The 20,776-nt window shown below is 54.0% G+C and overlaps 8 protein-coding genes across 10 annotated transcripts; all 8 read left to right on the forward strand.

Moving 5' to 3' along the window:
• Positions 1-221: 221 nt before the first annotated feature.
• Positions 222-1,008, forward strand: ABB37_01456 (hypothetical protein; the record flags this gene model as incomplete). Its single annotated transcript, XM_015797952.1, has 1 exon — positions 222-1,008. The coding sequence occupies exon 1, from the start codon at positions 454-456 to the stop codon at positions 1,006-1,008; it is 555 nt and encodes a 184-aa protein (XP_015663472.1). The 5' UTR covers positions 222-453.
• A 794-nt stretch (positions 1,009-1,802) lies between these two features.
• Positions 1,803-2,577, forward strand: ABB37_01457 (hypothetical protein; the record flags this gene model as incomplete). Its single annotated transcript, XM_015797953.1, has 1 exon — positions 1,803-2,577. The coding sequence occupies exon 1, from the start codon at positions 2,008-2,010 to the stop codon at positions 2,575-2,577; it is 570 nt and encodes a 189-aa protein (XP_015663473.1). The 5' UTR covers positions 1,803-2,007.
• A 429-nt stretch (positions 2,578-3,006) lies between these two features.
• ABB37_01458 (hypothetical protein) lies at positions 3,007-6,248 on the forward strand (the record flags this gene model as incomplete). Its single annotated transcript, XM_015797954.1, has 1 exon — positions 3,007-6,248. The coding sequence occupies exon 1, from the start codon at positions 3,333-3,335 to the stop codon at positions 6,246-6,248; it is 2,916 nt and encodes a 971-aa protein (XP_015663474.1). The 5' UTR covers positions 3,007-3,332.
• A 666-nt stretch (positions 6,249-6,914) lies between these two features.
• On the forward strand, positions 6,915-11,747 carry ABB37_01459 (myosin XXI; the record flags this gene model as incomplete). 3 transcript variants are annotated; one of them, XM_015797955.1, is made up of 1 exon in its annotated part: positions 6,915-11,747. In XM_015797955.1, exon 1 carries the CDS (start codon positions 8,589-8,591, stop codon positions 11,745-11,747), a length of 3,159 nt encoding a protein of 1,052 aa, XP_015663475.1. In that variant the 5' UTR covers positions 6,915-8,588. The 3 variants fall into 3 exon arrangements, with proteins under 3 accessions (XP_015663475.1, XP_015663476.1, XP_015663477.1); XM_015797956.1 differs by having other exon boundaries at positions 6,928-11,747; XM_015797957.1 differs by having other exon boundaries at positions 7,881-11,747.
• A 2,139-nt stretch (positions 11,748-13,886) lies between these two features.
• ABB37_01460 (hypothetical protein) lies at positions 13,887-15,002 on the forward strand (the record flags this gene model as incomplete). Its single annotated transcript, XM_015797958.1, has 1 exon — positions 13,887-15,002. The coding sequence occupies one exon, from the start codon at positions 13,887-13,889 to the stop codon at positions 15,000-15,002; it is 1,116 nt and encodes a 371-aa protein (XP_015663478.1).
• Positions 15,003-15,575: 573 nt separating this feature from the next.
• ABB37_01461 (putative AUT2/APG4/ATG4 cysteine peptidase) lies at positions 15,576-17,025 on the forward strand (the record flags this gene model as incomplete). Its single annotated transcript, XM_015797959.1, has 1 exon — positions 15,576-17,025. Exon 1 carries the CDS (start codon positions 15,853-15,855, stop codon positions 17,023-17,025), a length of 1,173 nt encoding a protein of 390 aa, XP_015663479.1. The 5' UTR covers positions 15,576-15,852.
• A 942-nt stretch (positions 17,026-17,967) lies between these two features.
• Positions 17,968-18,777, forward strand: ABB37_01462 (putative 60S ribosomal protein L2 putative60S ribosomal protein L8; the record flags this gene model as incomplete). The annotated part of the gene is made up of 1 exon (XM_015797960.1): positions 17,968-18,777. Exon 1 carries the CDS (start codon positions 17,995-17,997, stop codon positions 18,775-18,777), a length of 783 nt encoding a protein of 260 aa, XP_015663480.1. The 5' UTR covers positions 17,968-17,994.
• Positions 18,778-19,421: 644 nt separating this feature from the next.
• ABB37_01463 (hypothetical protein) lies at positions 19,422-20,571 on the forward strand (the record flags this gene model as incomplete). The annotated part of the gene is made up of 1 exon (XM_015797961.1): positions 19,422-20,571. The coding sequence occupies exon 1, from the start codon at positions 19,642-19,644 to the stop codon at positions 20,569-20,571; it is 930 nt and encodes a 309-aa protein (XP_015663481.1). The 5' UTR covers positions 19,422-19,641.
• Positions 20,572-20,776: the final 205 nt, after the last annotated feature.

A 20,776-nucleotide genomic window follows, 5' to 3' on the forward strand; every position in this document is an offset into this window, starting at 1 on the left:
AGTGAAAAGTCAAACAAACGCTCCTGTGCTGGCTCGTTGATGGAGCGGAGAGCTGTTTCACGGGTCGCCTTTTTGACCGTTTACCAGACCTACTGGCAAGCGACGTACACCCCCTGCGTTCTTCACTCTGCAGAGAAAGGGCTTCTTCTCGACCACTTCTCCGCACTTACTTTCCCCTCCTTTGCAACTCGTAAAATTTCACGTCTTACTTAAAAAAAAAAAGAAAACTCTAATGCATTAATTTCTTGTTTACATCCATCAGATCATTTGGTGTTGTTTTTCTCTTCCTACATTGCACCATCACATTTAATAACAGAGGCTCGCTCCAACACACACGTTCTTCTCACAAGCTTCTTAACTGAAGCTATTTGACAAAGCAGCTACAGAAAACGGACTTTTTTGTTTCTCTGGTGTTACTTTACACGTGTCTTTCACCTTCATCCAGTGAGCACCATGCGCTTCATCGAGAGCCAGAAGGAGGTAATTCACACCCTGCGCAACCCGTCGCAGCACTCCGCGACGGACCGCAAGCGGGCGTACATGTTTCTCTTTGTTTACATTCTCGGCAGCATCGCTTTCTGCGGCAACCTCTTCCACTTTATCAGCGGCTGGATTGCGGCCACTGTTGTCCAGGTCGTGATGACGATTCTCATCATGATCTACGCCTTCAACATCAACGACTACAGTGACAAGAGTATGAGCTCCATGGAGTGCGAGCGGGCGTGCAACCCGTTGTTAGACGCATACATTGCCCTTCGTGGTATCCAGCTCTTTCAGGCACTTATGATGCGCAGCTATGTGTGCATCATCGCGTATGCCGCCATGCTGGCCCTCACCATCTACCGGGTAAAGAAGGGGAAGCTGTACGTGGACGCCGTGAACCTGTGGCGCGAAGTGTCGCAATACGAAAAGGAAGGCTTTTTCTTTATAGCGATGGACGTGGTGCTCATCATTATGCTGATGATTGTCATGGTCTTCTCGATTATTAACCGGTATGGAGATAAGTAATGCATTCCATACACTCCTTTTGTTTTCCTCGCTGACCAAAGAGGTGTGTGTTTGTGTGTGCATTTGTCATTGGGTTGGTGGCGACGAATTGTTGAGGAGGGCGTTATCAAAAAAAAAGAGGAAAAAATAAGGGCATCCTCATTTTGACTCCCCAAGGAAAGGAGAAGCGACGTCTGGCGATGCGCTTTGCTGCATCCCCCCCCCCTCTCTCCCCTCTCTCTCATTGCCACTATGACGGAGTAAATAGTAACTCACTTTTTTTTTCCAGATCATCTCTGCCGGATGGCGGCGGAGAAGCCGACAAGAAACAAGAAGAAATACCGCGGCGTTTCTTCCAATTCCTATCCTATTTAAATGAAAAATAATCCTGTCTGTTTTCCATGAATGAAGCATTATATAGAGCGTTATGCATGACGCTGATGCACCACAAAGAGTTAGATTGAAAGGGAATGGGAGCGAACGGTGCGGGGAAAACTGCAGTGGTGAGTCAAGGAATGAATGAATGCTGCTGGTCAATGGTTTCGTGCCACGTGGCTAAGCAATTTGAATTTCAGGAAGGAAACGAGGCGTTTGCGTCTGTAAAAAAAAAACGGGGCTGCCCCTGCATGAAAGCTGCCATTTAAAAGTGTACGACTTATAAAATGATAATACGGAGGTCAGTTTTCATTCTTCTTCAAAGATCCCTTCCATTTACGCTGTCGATAACAGGAAACTCTGTTAATACACCTCGCTTATCCTATCTTTTTCTTCAATCTTTCACCCATCCCTTTCGTTTGTTTGAGGAAAAATTCTTCAGCTGGGTAAAAAGCTTCCGAAAACGCGCCGAAGCAATCATTGCGCTGCCGTTGTTGGTAGTTTCGCTTGGCGGTAAACGCACGGTGACGAAACTGCTGTGATTCGAAAAGCCAATTTACCACTCTTTGACCTTCTTGATCGTCGCCCCCGCAAGATTGAGCGGGTGCTGAGCTTACACGTTGCATTCTTACGTATTCTTCACAGATGGCCAACTCGAAGCGCCTGCTTGAGGCAATGCGGCTTCAGTTCCAGTGGATCCCGGTGCTGATAACCGATCGTAGTCACCACACCAGCGGTGCCGAGCGTAAGCGAGCCTTTCTATTCGTTCTCCTCCACGCCGCCTTCGCGCTGGTTGTGTGTGGCCACTTCATGAGCGTCATCGCGTCGTGGGTGCTCGCATTTGTGCTGCAGGTGGGCGCGATGGGCCTGTGCCTCATGCATCTCGCCCTCCTCGAGGAGTACGTCGATCGAATGAACAACTCGCTGGAGTTGGAGCATACCATCAACCCCTTAATTGTGGCCGGGGTCGCGGTGCGGTCGTTTGCGTGCCTGCAGTGCCTTCTTTCCCGCTCGTGGTGTCTGCTGTTGGCCGGCAGCATCGAGCTCATCTACGACCTGTACGTGGTCCAGCGACGCTCTCTCTTGATTGACGCAACGACAATTTGGAAGGAAATTGGCGTTTTTCGCACGGATGGCCGCATCCGCCTTGTGTATCAGGTGATCATGGTGTTCGCGGCTATTTTGTACTTGGTGATGAGTCTGTATAGCGCCTGATGCGTCGAGGCGGCAGTCAATAAGTATATCTGACGCACGTGTCAGACCAATCAAAAAGAGGTGTGGAAAACATGCGATGGGGCTTTTCAAGGCTAGCTCTTTCGTCGCTTTTAATCCGTGACCATAATAATAATAATAAAAAAGAGAGCTTCAACCTTTGGTCTCAGACGTTCCATGACTCACCTTTCGAGTCTTTTGAAAAGCCGCAACGCTGCCGTGCATCGTATTGCCACCGGCGCACTGGCCTTTCTCTTTTTTGCGGGGACGTAGAGGTTGCTTTTATTCTTCAGCTCTCGTCGACAACGATATCTTTTTATCGTAGAGCAGCGCGCACGGTTTGGTTTCCTTACCCGCCTACTTCTTCTCCCCCCGCCCCCGTCTCTTCCTCCTCGATCAATTCTTTTTGTTTGCGGTGATGCGCTCCAACCAAGCATTTGTGAATTAAAGGGAGGAAGTGCTTTTCTCAGTGCAACAACTCCATCGTTCCATCCCTTCGCCTCTCTCTGCCTACTCTCTCGCTCTGTCTCTCACCATCCCCTGCCTCATCTCATTCGCCCAAAGTGTGGCCCCACTTTTTTTTTTTGATAAAGATTAGAATTAAAAGTGAACAGTACTGCAGAAGGTACCGCTCTTCTTCATTTCTTCGTTGTCCAGTGCTTCCCCCACCCCTCTCGTATTCACCCCTTCTGTTCTCGCCTTCTGTTCTTTTCTTCCTTTCTTTGCACTTACTCTTGTTTACGTGTCTGATCGTCATCATGTCCGCACACAGCAGCGCCAGTCTCTACGACGGCATCCCGTCCTTGGCTTCACAGGCGGAAGACTTCATCACCCGTGCCTTCTACGGCAAGACCGCCGCAGAGGCTCGCAAGTTCGCTTACGCCATGGGCTTGCAGTCCCCGCTTTGGCTGTGGACGCATCAGCAACTCACCAAAGACGCCGGGGCCCCGAAAGAGATGCGCAAAGTAGTTCACCTCCTTCACTGGATGCACCGCCACGGGGCGGAGATGGCGCGCGTTGCGGTTCTCGTGCCTCTTGCCTGGAAGGCAATGTTCAAGCATGAGTTTGAGGTGCAAAGTAGTGAGGTGCACGTGAAGGAGTGTCCTGTCATCTTGGCCCACCACGAGCTCGCTGCGCTGAACAAGCGGGACAACACCAAGTATCAATACCGAGCTGTCCTGTATCTGGTCGATGCTCTGCCGCGAAACTTGAACGCATCAGCACAGCCCATGCCGGTTAGTGAGGAGAAATTCATCTCCGAAGCGATGGGGGCCGCGACGGACGCGTTTGTGCTGTGCGCCGACGCCGGCTGGATGGCCCCGCAGCTGCAAGCAAAGTGGTACAAAACCTTTGTGGCAAAGCTGCAGGGGGAGCAGCCTCCCATCTCCTTTGATGAGTCTGTAGCAACAGAGGCGGCGATGCATGCCGCCGGTGCGTGTTTTCCTTCGCTCGTTGGTCCTGCGATCCCACTCTGCTGCAGCCGTCACCCCAACCAGCGTCAGCTGGAGTACGGTCATGTCCGCATCGAGCCGTGCTGCAAACATCTGTGTCTGAGTCCCTATTTGTGCCACCGTCAAGATCACATTTGCACCCGCAGCTGCCACCCCGGCGAGGGCCATGTCTCTTGTCCCTACGCCTGTGGAAAGACGCTCCCGTGCGGACACAAGTGCCTGCTGAAGTGCGGCCAGCCGTGCAACTGCTTCGAGGTGATCGAGCAACCCCTCACCTGCTCCCACGAGAAGCTGCTGGGCATAAACAAGGAGACACTTGAGCCCATCTACACCGTCGTGCAGCACGTGTTCAAGGGTGTCTGCAGCGATGCAGCGCTGCCGTGCGCCGTGGAGTACGAGACGGAGTGCGCGCGTTGCCTGGGCCCCCTCACCGTGAGGTGCTTTGAGGCGCAAGAGCAGGGGCACACGTTGGAGCACAAGACGATGATCTGCGGTGCGTGCAAGCGTCGCGAGCGCCAGCTGCGGGCGAAGCTGCTCGGCGAGCTGCTGACGGGTGCCGAGGCGCAGAAGAAGAAGATGAAAGCGACGCTTCAGCAGTCACTGCATTACCAGCGGAAGGCTGCGGCGCAAGGGTTGTTTCGGCCGGGCACGCGAGTGGAGATCATCGATGCCACCAAGTGTGTGCCGCCTCTCTTTGCGGAAGACGATTTCCCCGGTATTGAGTTTGCGGACCTATCAGCCCCGAACTTCTTCCAAGAGATGGACGGCGCGTACGGCACCTTCGTGAGCAACCATGTGGATGTAATGGACCGCAGCGAGGTGCGCAACCTGGTCTGTTTGCCAAGCGGCAAGCACGTCCTCGTAACGGACGGGGGCCTGCGCATGATTCAGGCTCTCACGAGTAACATCACCAGCGCCGCTCCGCTGATGCTGACGTTCCAGGGACATGGAGGCAACAGCGGCAGCAGCAGTGGTGGCGAAAGCGCAGATGCCGCCACCACGGACGGCGCTGAGTTTGCTGCTGCCAAGACAATGCTCAACGGCACCTTTTATCTCGCCCAGCCTGTGCCGTGCGATGAGGTGGACGGAGCGGAGGTGTTGACGGACAAGGTGGTCCGTGTGGTGAGTCTCGACCCCCTCTTCCCAAAGAATGTGATGGCCGAGTGCACTCTCTATACGGTGACGGAGCGCAGCGACGAAAGCGTTGACAAGGGCGATCACAACGGACAATCTGCCGCAGGAAGTGCCGCCGACACGGCGTCTACGCCACACGCATTGAAGCGGCGCCGTGTGGAGGCGGGCGAGGCGGACCACGCCACGCACGACTGCGTGCCCCAGACGATCCTCCTCTCCGTCCCTATTGCAGCCCTTGAACCCATGCGAGCCATGGTGGAGGGCAAGTACGTCTTTGTCATTGCCCCCGAGCGCCAGGTGCGCCAACCCCACGACTTGGTGAAGCTGGAGGCGCAGCTCCGCCACCTTCCTGGGGTAGAGCTGCCGTCCGCTGCGCACGTGACGGCTGCACCCATCGACCCCGACACACCCTACACCCTTGTGACGGTGATCAACCCGCCGGTGAACTGCGAGGCCGCGCGTGGGCCGTGCGCGGTGCTCAAGTTCAGCGGCGCGCAGCGGGTGGTGCGGGCAAAGATGTCGCGGGCGGCTGCACCGCGCCGTGGCGGTCGCGGGACTTCGCCGCAACACCACCCCCGCTTCCCACGTTCCACTGCCCATTCTTCCCCAGCAGCGGTGGCACAGACGCTGTATGCCATCGTGCCTTTTATGTTCGTCGTCGGCGACGAGCTTGCGGAGGCGGAGGGCGCCCTCGATGCGGCGGCACAGGAGGTCTTCCAACAGCGTCTGCACGACGAACTCACCGCCCTCAGTGAGGATCTCGCGCTGCGGAACGAAGAAGAGGCCTTCCATGCGCAGCAGCAAATGCCGCCCGTGACGGCGTCCATGGTAGGTGCGGAGCGCCGGGCGCTCAGCGTGCCGGTTCCGTTGCTCACGCCCAGCGCGATTGCCACCGCACGCAAGTCTGCGATGGAGCTACCGGTTGGCTCGCCCATTGCCACTCGCCTTGTGCGCACCAAAGACAAGCTTGCCTACAAGCAAGAAGCGGTGCAGCTTCCCCTGTGGGTGTCCATCATGAAGGAAAAGGCGCAAAAGGACCAGGACTCGGACGCCCATCATGTGAAGTACATCCGTTCGCTAAGGCGTTAAACGAACGTATACTTCTTCCTTTTCAGAGAGATCTCCGTTTCTTTTGTTAGTTTTCTTTCTGCTATTCCTGTTTTGTCGCGTTTTGCGCGCACGTGTAAGGCGCCCTGCCTGCCGGTCTGCCGCATAGAAGTGATGGTGGCGTGTTTTTCATGCCTGCTCGCTTGCGGGGACTGCAATCTCATCAAAGTCACATCGTGCCTTCCCCTTCTCCTTCGCGTTCTCAAGCACGAAGCGTTCCGCAGCGCGCCGAATGAATATGAGGGAGAGGGAGCGGGGGGCTTTTGTGAGGCGATAAAACGAACAGATGAATGAAGGACCAGGAGTATAGCTGAGCGGGGGCTCGACATTATTATTGAGAGCAACACGTACACGAAAGGTGTGGTTTTCTCGTTGTGCGTCCTGGTAAGTTCTCATCTTCAAAAAAAAAAGGAGAAAAAGAAAGAACAGGAGGTACGTTAGCGTGTGCTGTGCTCAGGCAGTGACAGCTGCAGATGGGTGTGTCCCACCACCACCACCACCACCACGTACGCGATGAAGGTTTGAATTCTGTTTGGTTTCATTCTCTTTCTTCCTACATTTTTTCTTTGATTTGCTTGTCAACGATGACTTGTGGGGCATCGAAAATGCCTTTGATGGTGCGATCGACCTGCGTCCAACACCGAACGCGGCTTCGACGGGTAGTACGATGTCATGGACAGGCGCTAACTACCGTTGTCCCGTGCACCACATCTGCGACACACACGCATACATTCAAGCAAAGAATGTGTTCAGTTACATAAGTTCATCAACAATGGCACAATTATGCGTGTCTTTCTCTATCTCTCTGTATAGATGTACTATTTTTCCACACAACGGGGTAGTGGCACATCACGAAACAGCTAGTGCATCGAGGGGATAAAATGGAAAAAACTATATATATATCATACACCTAAAAGCGTAGGACGCGCTCAAAGCATGAAACGCAGTCTGTACAGACAAAAGAAACCCTTCGTGTATTAGTTGTACGGAACGTCGAAAATAATAATAATAAACGAAGTTGCAATGCTGTGAGACGCAGCCGTGAGAAGCTGTTACTTTGTTGCGAAAGGAAGTTGTGGTTGCTGGCCTTTTATTTTTTTGCTGACTTTTTTTTGTAATTTCTTTCTTTATTGAGTTTTTTTTTTCTATTTAGCTGTTTGACTGCCGCCCGTCGATCTTTCTCTTCCCTTTTCTGTGACCATTAATATTTGCTGTCAGAACGTACTAACCCTCGTAAAACGAAGTTTTTTGGCCCATCGGAAAAAGAAATCCGGAAGGGAGAGTCACGCCTGCTCAGGAGTTTACTGTTTTCCTGTTCTTCGCATGTGTGTGTGTGTGTGTGTGTGTGCTGCTGCTGCTGCTGCTTGGTTCACATTGCTGCGCCTGTTTTACCAACACGATCGCTTACAGCAACGGAAAGGGAAAACAATACTAACAGTGAATTACGGCACGTAACATCTAAGTCGGCAAGAATCCGATGAGAACATGTTGTGTCATGCTTACCTCAGCCGCGTGGCTTTCATCGGTGTGTTTCTCTCTCACGTCTTCTCACGTCTTCTCACGTTCTTTGTTTTCCTTTTCCTCCGATCTCTCATGCTCGTCAACGTTTTCGTCAGTCTCTTGCCCCGTTTGAGCTTACGTGTTCACTTGCCCAATTTTACTATTATTCGTTTTCTTTTTTCCCGATCCCATTCGGCCATTCGAGAGCGCTGTTCGCAGGTAAAACCCGCCTCCCCACACCCATTCGAGCACCCACACCTTTGACGCTGCGTTCTTGCCTTTTTATATTACCTATTGTTTTTTGCGCCTCCCCAAACGTCGTTTTTCCCCTCCTGACTTAACTCTTCTTTCCCCGCCCAGTAAGTTGCACCGGACGTGTTTATTGTGGTTTTCTCTTTTTGTTTCTTTGCCGGTTGGCCAACCCTGTCGGTGCCCTGGTCGTGGAGCAAGTGGTATCGCTGAACCCCTTGTGACCGCCTTCTTTTTTTTCTCTCTTCTTCTTTTCACTCTCTCTCTCTCTACCGCAAAGCACCCCAACAAAGCGGACACAGACGGAAATACCGCGTTGGACCTCATTCAATCAAAAAAAAAAATACACACACACGCACACACATAACAATAACAAGTAGATCAATCGGTTTCTCACGAACTCAAGTGAAAGCCAAAAGAGAAGAAAAAAACCCACAAGCACATCACATCGCGTCTTTTCCCTTGCCCTTCGTTTCGGGCCTAGCTCATCTCTCTTCTTTCACCTCCTATCTACATATATATATATATATATATATATATCCACCGTTTTTATCTCTGCTTTTGCGCGACACAATGCCGGAGCGTGTCTCGGTGAATCAGGAGGTGTACTACTTCGACGCCAAGAATGGTTGGCTGCGCGGCGTCGTGAAGGCGGTGGAGGGGACGAAGGTCACTGTGGAGGATAACGAATCACACGCCAACGTAACCGTCCCGCACGACCACGACCATGTCCACGGCTACATCTCGGAGAGCTACGACGCCAACGATGCGGAACTCTTCCATGTCAGCGACCTGCACGTCGCCACCTTGCTCTACTGCATCAAGGATCGCTTCGAGCAGCTCCACAAGCAGTACTCGTTGATGGGTGAGATGGTGCTCTCCGTCAACCCGTTTCAGCTCATGCCGTTCAACAGCGAGCAAGAGCGCAAGAAATACCTCGCCCTCCCCGACCCGCGGCTTCTGCCACCGCACATCTGGCAGGTGGCCCACAAATCCTTCAACGCCGTCTTTGTGCAAGGCCAGGGCAACCAGTCCGTCGTCATCTCCGGCGAGTCCGGTTCTGGCAAAACCGAGAACGCGAAGATGCTCATCGCGTACCTCGGTCAGCTGAGCTACATGCACAGCAAGGACACGTCGCAGCGCGCCATCGCGGACAAGATCGACGAAAACCTCACGCTGAGCAACCCCGTGATGGAGTCCTTCGGTAACGCGCGCACCGTGCGCAACGATAACTCGTCCCGCTTCGGCAAGTACATCAAGCTCTACTTCGACCCCAACTCCGGGGTGCTGGTGGGTGGCCAGACCGTCACCTACCTGCTGGAGAAGAGCCGCATCATCATGCAGTCGGCCGGGGAGCGCAACTACCACATCTTCTACGAGATGCTGGCGGGTCTGACGGCACAGGAAAAGGAGGAGCTGGGCGGCCTCAAGACGGCGCAGGACTACCGCTGCCTCAACGGCGGCAACACCTTCATTCGCCGCGGCGTCGATGGCAGGCCCCTCAACGATGCCCATGAGTTCCAAACGGTGCGCCACGCCTTGAATCAGCTGGGGGTGCCGCCCAAGACGCAGAAGTGCATGTTCCGCGTGCTGGCCGCGATTCTGCACCTTATGGAAGTGGAGTTCACGGCGGATAACAACGACAAGGCGCAAATCGCCACCGACACGCCCTTCAAGACGGGCTGCGCGCTGCTCGGCCTGAACGAGGAGAAGCTGCAGGTGTGCTTCCTGGTGAAGAGCAAGACGTCGCTGGTCACCATCCTGGCCTCCAAGACGGAGGCGGAGGGTCTGCGCAACGCCTTCTGCAAGGGCATCTACGTGGGCATGTTCGACCGCCTTGTGGAGTTTGTGAACACCGCCATCCAACCTCAGGTGGACTGCACCGGTTGCAAGTACATCGGCCTGCTCGATATCTTTGGTTTTGAGAACTTCACCCGCAACAGCTTCGAGCAGATCTGCATCAACTACGCCAACGAGTCGCTGCAGAACCACTACAACAAGTACACCTTCATCAATGACGAGGAGGAATGCAAGCGCGAGGGCATTCAGGTCCCTAAGATCGAGTTCCCCGACAACTCCGAGTGCGTGAACATGTTCGACGAGAAGACCTACGGCATCTTCTCGATGCTCGACGAGGAGTGCAACTTCAAGGGCGGCAACACCGAGCGCTTCACGACGAACCTGTGGGAGTATTGGGACGGCAGGAACGCGTACTTCGTGAAGCCGAAGAGCACAATTCCGAACCAGTTCGGCATCAACCACTACGCCTCCTTCGTGAATTACAACGCCGACGAGTGGCTTGAGAAGAACACCGACGCCCTCAAGGAGGAAATGTACGAGTGTGTGAAAGGCTCCACGGAGGATTTTGTGCAGACACTGCTGTCGACGGTGAAGAGTCTGGCGCGCCGCAAGCAGACGGTGGCCATCCGCTTCCAGAACCAGCTGAAGGACCTTCGCGCCGAGTTGGAGTCGACCGAGACGCAGTTTATTCGCTGCATCAAGCCGAACATGGACGCCAGCCCCGAGTACTTGAGCAACGGCCTCGTCGGTGCGCAGCTCGAGTCCGCTGGTGTCTTGCAGACGATCGCGCTGAAGCGCCAGGGCTACCCCGTGCGCCGCCCTCTCGAGCAGTTCTGCAAGTACTTCTACCTCATCATGCCCCGCACTACCGTCTCTCTCTCGAAGCAGGAGCGCTACGCCGACGCCTGCAAGGACTTCTTGCAGAGGTACCAGCGGCTGTACAAGTGGAACGAGCCGAACTTCGCCGTGGGCAAGACGAAGGTGTTCCTGCGCGCCGAGGTGTGGTCGGCGCTGGAGCGTTTGGTGCTGCGCCGCCGCGCTCAGCTGCTGTGCCGCTGCAAGCCGTACCTGCAGCGCTGGATTGCCGAGTTCCGCGAGCGGAAGCGTATTGAGGAGATGAAGCGGCTGGAGGAGCTCCGCAAGCTGCGCGAGGCACGGGAGGCGAAGGCGGCCGCGGCGGCCAACGGGGTGCCGGCGAAGAAGATGCGGTGGGTCGAGGACCTCTCGAACGTGTTCCCGGACGTGGACATGGACACCCTGATGGACGCAGCGGTGGAGGCAGACTCGCACGAGGAGGCGCTGCGCGGCGTCCTCGCCATCCAGGCGGACCGGGTGGACAAGCAGGCTCCGTCCGGCTTCATTGACGTGGTCACCTCTGCCAAGGTGCGCCCTTCCGTCATCAGCAGTCTCATCTCGGCCGACATCAAGACCGTGTCGGCGCTGTCGAAGCTGCAGCCAGACGAGCTGAAGAGCCTCGGCGCGAATGAGGTGGAGGTGGTCGCCATTACGAAGAAGCTGATGGACCAGCAAACACGGCGGGTGAAGTACCAGCGCCTCGGCGACGCCCTCGGCACCCGAGGCGAGGACGCCGCCACCGAGGATGTGATGACGGCAGAGGCGATCCGCCACCAGGACGACTTCGACGCCAAGGTGCACGCCCTCACGAGCATGGGCTTCAAGGAGTCCGACTGCCGTGTCGTCTTGGCTCATTACAACGGCGACGTGCAGCGCACGGCGGCCCGCCTCATTTACGGCGTGGACAGCCGCAAGATGCGCAACAACGCCGGCAAGCACAAGCAGTTCAACACGACGGATGCGAGCACGCAGCAGCTGATCGCCCTCGGTGCCGCAAAGCAGGACGCGAAGATGGCGCTGCGCCAGTGCAACGGTGATGTCGACGGCGCCGCCAAGATGCTGTTCAAAGTGAAGTAAATCCAGCCGGGGGTTGTTCATGCGACGTGCGCCGCGTGATCCTTCTATGAACTCACGCGTTCCCTCGCTCCCCTCTCTCAGCGTTGAGTTTCGTCACGTGCAAGTAAATAACAATTTGCGTAGACGCTGAGATCACTGCTATGGAGCGAGGAGGTAAAACGCGTACTTCCGTTGAGTTCTTTAGATCGGGCCCACAGTTGTGGCTGTTTGCTCCTATTTGTTTTCAGCGTTGCCGTCGTGCTGTGCGGCCTTTTTCTTTGTTGTTGCTGCTCATCGCACAGAGAGCGCGTTTTCCACTCTAAAACTGTATAGGCTATTACTCCACTACACACACCGCCGTTTGTTTTACCGGAACATCAACGAGCAATTTTTATCTGTTTCTGGACGCTGTGTACGACACTTGTACTTTTCTCCTCTGTTTTCTCGGCTCCTCTCCACACTATTTCCTTCACTTGTCTTTTATCGTTAGCTGTTTTTGTTTGTGGTTGCTCTTTATTTCTGCCAACCACCTGTTCTCTCTTTCCCTGAACTCGCCAATATATAGTTATCATCGTCTTCTTTTTTGTTTATTTCCTCCTTGTTGTTGCTCTTTGGTCTCGTACAGCATTGCACGGAGCCTTCTTGAGGTTTGAGTTGTGCACAACGTCTTTCTTCTTCGTCCTTTGCTGGACACATGGATATAAATGTATTTTTGGTTGTTCGGGCTTGCCCATTTGTTTTCTTTCTCCCCGTTCTGACCTGTGCGGTTTTCTCCTTGAATAGTCTCCCCGACCTGCCAAGAAAACATTCTCCTTCCCTTTCATCTGTCTTTCCTTCTTTCCTTTTATTTTTTCAAAGGGTTGTCCGACGGCGAAGCGACTTACGTCTTCCGCAGCAACAGCAACAACAGCCAAAGAACGTGCTCGTTCTCTGTGCGGGGCTCGCCTTTGCCATAGTTCGGGGTTGCACGTGTAGAGAGCGAAGCGACGCGTCGTTGAGAAAGCCTAGTCGAAGCAAGAGGGAGAGCGAGAGCGAGGAGTCATCGATTTGTGAGCACCGCAGCCTAGGTTTTTTCCTTGTCGCTTGTTCTCTTTTCCTTTACGATGACAATAGAGAGTTTCTTCTCTTTGTTTCTTCTCCCATCTTCATTGTCTCCTATTACTACTATTACTGTTGTTTGTTGGTGTTTGTGTGTGTGTGTGTGTGTGTGCGTTGATGCGAGTGCCGCAGCTCCTTCGAAAAGGGGAAAGCAAGCGGATTTTGAAATGGTAGTTGACGCCTCATTTCACTCCCTTCTTTCTTTTTTTTAAAGGACAGTCGGCGCTTCTCCTCTTTCTTATCGGTACATTTGAGTTGTTTTGTGTGTCCTCTGTATCAACAAGGATGCAACGTGTCTGGCGTTTTGTTGAAGCACGGAGGGTGCGGCGACAGGCGTCGGAGTTTCCGAACGTCCTCTCCTTTGGCTGCTGGAACTCTATTTCTTTTCTGCAGGGCCGTGAAGCGCAAATCGACGTCGCACAAGCTCCCCCTGACACAATGAAAATGTGTTCTGTGCCAATCCACGAGTGGCTTCCACCGGCCGAACAACTCAAGTCAGGTTGCCGTTTCTTTCTGGATGTTTTTCTACTCTTTTAGGAACAGTATCAAACAAGAGCGAATTCAAGAGCGGTTTTCACCATTGTTATGTGCGGCGCCTGGAGCCTAGCTGTGTGTCGTGGCCAACAAAAAAGCCGCATCGGCCTGCGCGTCCTTATGCACTGCGAATATTTTTCAGGATTTACGTGGAAAAGATGATGTGTGATGAAAGGCGCAGCAAAGAGGTGGCACAAACTATCGAATTCAGCTCATACACCTCTTTCTTTCTTATTGATTGAACGAGATCCGATCGGCTCGCTATTTCATATGCTGAGTGAGAAACGTTCTGCCTGTGCCAATTCACGTCTTACGCTGTCGCCTCAATGTGCTCCTCTACCCGATTGCTGTCGTCTCCTCTACCCTTCCTCCGTGTCTTTGTTTTTCTCATATTATCTCGACTTCTTTTTAATTGTTGAATACGAAGCAGAGCGGCGGAAACGTTTGTGGCGCTTTCCACTGGAGCTTCATCGTGGAAATACACTCCTCTGTGGAGACCCTTTTTTTCTTTTTTTACGCAGTGCAAACATGGAGTTTGTTGGACGCGAGGCCGCCGGCGTGGTGTCTGTCGCGTGCAGTTCGTCCTCGCACACGTCCTTTGCGACGCTCTCCGCGCACGGCACTCTCACCCTGTGGGATCTGCGGCTGCGGCGCCGGAACTATCTGTCCGTCGACAACCCCAATGCAGCAGCCAGGACCGAGGCGTCGGAGTTGTGTTACTTTCAAGACCGCCACGCGGCCGTGGCGCTGTGCGGCAACGCGGTCCAGCTCTTCGACACACGCAAGTCGGTTTCTGTGGTCGCCGAGTACGTGCACCCGAAGGAGTGCGTGGCTTTTCTCAAGACGCCGCCGCCGTCGGACGCGGCGACGACACTCCTTGTGGACGAGGACGGTGGCATGTTCCCTTTCAATCTTGCTGATGGTACGAGGACGGATGTCATGGAGGCGTACGTGCTGGGGAGACCGTGCGCGCTGCCCACAGGTGAGGACGTGTTGGGACACCTGAGTAACTACTGCAGTGGCCTCCACTGCATTGATGTTAGCAGTGGTGGTGGCGGGAGCACCGAAGTTTCTTCTCGCGTGCTCCTCGCGGTCGGCATGGATGGCAGCGGAGCACTCTACGCCGGCACGGAGGACAAGGACCACATCCCCAACAATACTACTCGCACAATCGAGCGCGTTCCGTTCTCTGTTATGGAGGCGCCGCAGAAGCACCAGACGGCGCAGGTGGTGAACCCGCCGCTGGTAAATTGTACGGCGGTGTGTCGCTCTGCATTGGCAGTGGGGAGGGCGGACAGCACCTACACCGTCTACCACGTGCGGCGCGACGGACCAGAGGCGTTGTTCGAGGCACCCGGGCACGCGGTGAACGGGCTGTGCTACGTGGACTGGCTCTCTCCCGATGTGTTGATCACCACCTCCCTCTGCGGCGAGGTGACCGGCTGGAACGTTGGCGGCTTCCTCGCTGCGGAGGACGAAGAGGAGGAGGAGGGAGACTTACCAGAGGTGGTGACCGCCTTTTCTCACCGTGAGGTGCCTGGCTGCCAATTGGCCACCGTGAACTGTGGCGATCGCCTGGGTGAGCACAGTTACGTGTTTGGCGATCACATGGGAGGCGTCACGCTTGCGCGAGTAGAGCTCTAAGCTCGCGTTACCGCTTTCATAAGCTGTCGAAGGCTTAGGATTCTAAGTTTCACTCACGTGTAACAGCTTTTTTTGAACATAATAATACTGACTGCGTTTTTCTCTTTCTTTTTTTCTATCTTCTTCATCTCCTTGTCGAGTAAGCGCTGATCGCAATAATTCTCAATGGGAAACGAGAAATGCACGCACGTAGTTTGTTTTCGTGCGGGTGCGTTTCATGCTTTCGTTTCACCTTTAGGGCCTGAAAGACGAAGTACAGGGGCTTTCATGCAGGCGCCTGTCTAACTGCGCTGCTCTCTCCCTCTCTCTATCGGTCTCTGCGACGAAGCAAAATGAAGCATGGTATCACACTTCACACGATTATTATGATTAGTAACGTTGCACAGTTTGAACTCATGCGCGCTGAGCTGCCTTACGTGAGCTTCGCGCATCTAAAAGAAAAGAACAACTACAAAACTCCATTCGTTCTGCTCCCCCGCTCTTTCTGGTTTTCCTCTTATTTCTTGCTGTTTTCTTCTTGGAATTTCTTCACCTCCATTGCGTTTTCGCCGTTGATTGCCTGCAACACTCTCCAGTATTATTTCCACTGTTAGTATTCTTCACACGTCTGCCACGCTGACTGGTGTTGCTTCAGTTTTCTTTTTCTTATTTCTTATCAAGTGCTCGAGCGCGTACATCCTTTTTTTTTCCCGTTGCCTTTTTCAGTTTATTTTTGCTAACATTATTCAAGTTTTTTCCTCCCCCCTTTTCACGTACTTGCCGTATCCATTCTCGGGAGCAACGAGCTGGTGGCGAGCGCTATCATTTCAGACACAGACACAGACACAGACACACACGAAAAACTTTACTAATGAGTTCAAGTGATAAGGTGGTCGAAAACACCCCGTGCGTCGACTCGGGAAGTCTCTTCAAGTTCTGGTTCAACCCAGGCAAGATATTCCGCACACCCAACAAGAAACTGAAGGATGTGAATGAGGTCGTCGTCGTCGGCTCCGGCCACTACAACGGCCCAGACATGAACGCCTACGTCAACGCAGGAAGAAAGAAGCTGCTTTTCTTTTCCTACCGCAACTGCTTCCCCAAGCTGCCAAACGGCTCCACAACGGACTCGCGCTGGGGGTGTCTCATTCGCACCACTCAGATGCTCTGCGGAACGGCTTTGCTGCGGTACCACTGCAACGGTGCTGTGGCGCTGCCGGAAGAAGGCAATGCGGCGCTCAAGAAGAAGCTGTCACAGCTCTTCATGGACCTCCCTTCTGCCCCGCTTGGGATCCACAAGGCAGAGGAGATGGCGCACGAGAACAGTGTGAAGTATGCCAGCATGCTGTCCCCGACGGAGGCTGCGATGGCGCTTGGGGCGGCGCTCGTCGCCTACCACGACGCAGGCGGCGATGTCCCTTTCACCGTTTGCTGCGCCGACCGCAACGTGGATGCACCGGCGATTCGGCAGCAGCTGAACGAAGGCGAGCACGTCTTTCTACTGATTCCTGTCGTGTTGGGTATCGCGCCGATTCTGGAGAAGTATCAATCCATGATGCTGAAGTTTTTTGACATGAAGTCGTCTTGCGGTATCGCTGGCGGCTACAAGGCAGCTTCGTTCTACATGTTTGGCCACCAGGGCAAGAGCGTCTTTTTCCTGGACCCCCACTACGTCCAAACCGCCTACACGTCTGAGAAGTCCGCCGGCGCTCTCACTGGCGCACGAGGCAACCTGGCCACCCGCCACTTCGATCCGTGCATGGTGCTGGGCTTCTACCTGCACACTTCGGAAGACTTCGATGTGTTCTTAAAGGAGCTGGCCGCGGTGAACACTCTGGTGGCGTTCCCGTTGATAAGCGTGAGCCACAAGGCAAAGGAGGGGCCTGCCCCTGCGGCCGCGGCTGGCGAGTCCGAAAGCGGGACGAGCCAAAGCGGGGAGAAGGCGGAGAAGGAAGCAGATTTCATACAGGACGATGCCGCCCCACCACTCGCCCTCAATCCCCTGCGAAGATTCTCAGAGGAGGCGCCAATGTACCCTGCGTAAAGAGGTTCCCCCTTCGCATTTCCCCTTTCCTTTCTTCTTCGATGTAGAAACAGCGTTGGCTTCCACGCAGCAGTATCATATTTTCTCAGTTTGAGTGATGTGTAGGGCACGGCAGTAGTTTAGCGGCGAAAGCAAAGAGACACTCCACAAGGATCTTTCTTCATACCTGCATAAAAGTATTCTTTTTTTTTTGACCCCATGTGCACATCGCTTGTTTGCGTGTATTTCACTCTTCTTCTCCATTACGGTGGTTTCTTTTTCTGTTTTGTTTTGCTTTGGTATTCGGTAAGGCGCGCTGATAAAAATTGGCGCGCGCTACGCCGCAATGAGCACAGATTGCTCTGCTTTTTCTTTCTTTACCCGTCGAAACCGCGGTATGATGTGTAGTGTTTTCTGTCAGTGAGGGAAAAAGAAGAATATCATCTCCTCAAGACGGAGAGAGCATGTGCGTCTCTTTCTTCTATTTTTTTTTCCCTCTTTCTTCGTTTGATTTGCTGTTGGTAACGAAAGGACAAACGAAGCCTTGTCGCTATGTCAATGATGACGATAGTACAAGATGGGTGCTGCGGAACGTCTGCTGAATTGGAACTACGCCATATCAGTCCGTTCGACCGGTGTTTATTCAGGCCAAAAGGAAAAAGAACGCAAAAACGGGTTTCGTTCTCCAAAGTAGAGACCTTGATCGATAGAACTAATGAACTTTCCTCTTTTTTCTGGTTGTGGAGAGAATGGGAAATCATGACTTCCCGGTGCTTTTTTAAAAGATATTGTCTCCTCTCTTTCCCTCTCTTCTTCATATTTGCCGTTCTCTTTTGTACTTTACTTTGCTGATTTAAATGCCTTTCAACTTGTTTCAATACGTGTGTTTTACACACTCCATCCTTGCACACACACACACATATATATAATCTACTTTACCGTAAATGCAACCGTTTTGTTCTCAGTGTGTTACACACCTCTGCAAGAATCATGGGTAAGACTGTGCTGACCTGCCGTCGCGGTGTGGGCTCCGTGTACCAAGTGCACGGCCACAGGCGCCTTGGCCCCGCCAAGCTGCGCATTCTCGACTACGCCGAGCGCCACGGTTTCATGCGCGGTGTGGTGAAGGCGATCGTGCACGAGGCCGGCCGCGGTGCCGCCCTCGCCCGCGTGGAGTTCCGCCACCCGTACAAGTTCCGCCGCGTCAAGGAGCTGATGGTGGCGCCGGAGGGCATGTTCACCGGCCAGTCGGTGTTCTGCGGCCAGAAGGCCCCGCTCGCGATCGGCAACGTGCTGCCCCTTGGCCAGATCACGGAGGGCTGCATCGTGTGCAACGTGGAGGCGAAGCCCGGCGACCGTGGCACGCTGGCCCGCGCGTCCGGCGACTACTGCATCATCATCTCGCACAACCACGAGACGGGCCGCACCCGCCTGAAGCTGCCGAGCGGCCAGAAGAAGTCGGTGCCGAGCACCAGCCGCGCCATGATCGGCATCATCAGCGGTGGTGGCCGTATCGAGAAGCCCGTGCTGAAGGCCGGTAACTCGTTCTACCGCTTCCGCGGCAAGCGCAACTGCTGGCCCAAGGTGCGTGGTGTTGCCCGCAACCCCGTGGAGCACCCGCACGGTGGTGGTAACCATCAGCACATTGGCCACCCGTCGACGGTGTCCCGCCACGCCCCGCCGGGCCAGAAGGTCGGTCTCATTGCTGCCCGCCGTACTGGCCGTATTCGCGGTGGTAAGGCCGTCAAGGGTGCGTGGCATCCGGAGGAGTAAGCGGCTCAACCGACGGGAAAAGGGTGGGTCTCACTCACGTGCTCGTTCACGTGCGTCGTCTCGCTCTTCTTCTTTTCGTTGTTTGTTACCGCCTCTTCGCTTCTCGGCTACACACCACCGTCTGCGGGCTGTAGGTCTCTCGGTGGGCGAATCGTGCGCAGGCGTCCGCGCCAGTGCGACTTCGAGGTGGTGACCTCTTTCAGATACGTCTGTTATGTTTCGTCCTTTTATTAATGATTTCTATCCGAAAAGAAGAATGCAAACGACATATGTATTTCACCTCCATTGTTTTTTCCCGTCGCCGTTTAGGCGCGTGGGCGAGGCAGCAGACCTGCTGGAGTCACTCGTGTCAGGCCTCTTGATCAGCTATCGGGACAACGCGTGCGGTGTCGCTTGAATGCTAAGGCGCAATGTTTTCCTTTTTCCTGCGGTTGTTGCTGTTGTCTTCTCGAGAGTATTCTGCTGTCTGAGCGAAATCTGCAGGGCTTGAGCCGTGCTCCTTGTAGAGGTTCGTGCCATCGCATTGTAGGGGAAAGGGTGCATTTCAAATCTTCTCTCGTCATCCCGCTCTTTTCGTTCGGCACACCCACACGCAACCTATTCGAAACAACATCTGCCTAATATATATATATATATGTAGATCAAGGAGCGCTTTTTAGCTGTGCGTCGCTGCCGAGAAAACGGGATAATTGTGACAAACACCCCCCCCTCCCCGCAGCGGTCGAACCCTTCCAGGTGCTCATTGCCATATACTGCCATTCCTATTATTATCGTTGCAGTTTTACCTGTCTCAGTTAGATTTGGTTGGGTTTCTTATTTTCTTCTTTATGAGGAAAGAGGAAAGAAGCGAAGGACCATTTCACCATGCGTAGCACACGTCTTTGGCAGAAGGCGGACTTTTTCCGCCGGATCCCGAAGGACCTGACGGAGTCGACCGCCATCGGCGCCATCATCTCCATCGCCTGTGTCGTTGTGATGGTGCTCTTGTTCGTTGGAGAGGTCATCTCCTACGTCTCGCCACGCATCCAGTCAGACATGGTCATCATGCCGGACCTTGACTCCGAGAGCATCATTAAGGTGAGCCTCGACCTCACCTTTCACAAGATGCCGTGCTCCATCCTTACTTTGGACATTTTGGACGTCTTGCACAACCACGTCTTCAATTCAATGGAGCACATTACCAAGACCCGCCTGGACGCGGAGGGGCGCCCCGTCACCGACGGCCGCTCTCCTGAGGAGTTCGTCAGCAATCGAGAGGGCTGCAATCTGCGCGGCTACATCCAAGTCGCGAAGGTGCCCGGCAACTTCCACATCTCCTCGCACGGGCGTCAGCAACTCCTTAACGATCACTTCAAAGCTGGCATCAATGTCGAGCACACCATTCATCACCTGTCCTTCGGCTCCACCGACGTAATGAAGTTCTCAAAACAGGCCCAACTTCACCCACTGGACGGCATGACGCAGCGTTCCCACTTGCCGAAGCTGTTCCAATACTACCTGGACATTGTCCCTACGATCTACGAAGGCGCCTTCTCCACCACCTACACCTACCAATTCACAGGTACGAGTAGCGCCGTCATCCTCCCAACGAATCAAATGCCGGCGGTTGTCTTTCAGTACCAGCTCTCCCCCATCACGGTGCGCTACAGCGCCGCGCGGGTGTCGTTTACGCACTTTCTGACATACGTGTGTGCCATTGTAGGCGGCGTCTTTACCGTGGCGGGATTGCTGTCCCGCTTCGTGCAGACCTCCGCGGCACAGATCCAGCGGCGTATTCTTGGCAAGGCCGATTGAGCTGCAGCGAGACTTCTTTTTCTTTGTGTGTGATACGGTGGGGTAGAGCGGTGGTTCGTGGTGTTTATATTTACCTATCTTATATATGTTTATATTGTTCTACCGTCCGATTTCTTCCTTCTTATGTCTATGTGTAAAAGAAGGCCGTGGGGGTTCTGTGGTGTCGGCACTGAATGGCGCTGTTAGCATTCGTGTACACTTCTGT

This window comes from Leptomonas pyrrhocoris, assembly GCF_001293395.1.
Source record: "Leptomonas pyrrhocoris isolate H10 chromosome Unknown, whole genome shotgun sequence".
Taxonomy (NCBI): domain Eukaryota; phylum Euglenozoa; class Kinetoplastea; order Trypanosomatida; family Trypanosomatidae; genus Leptomonas; species Leptomonas pyrrhocoris.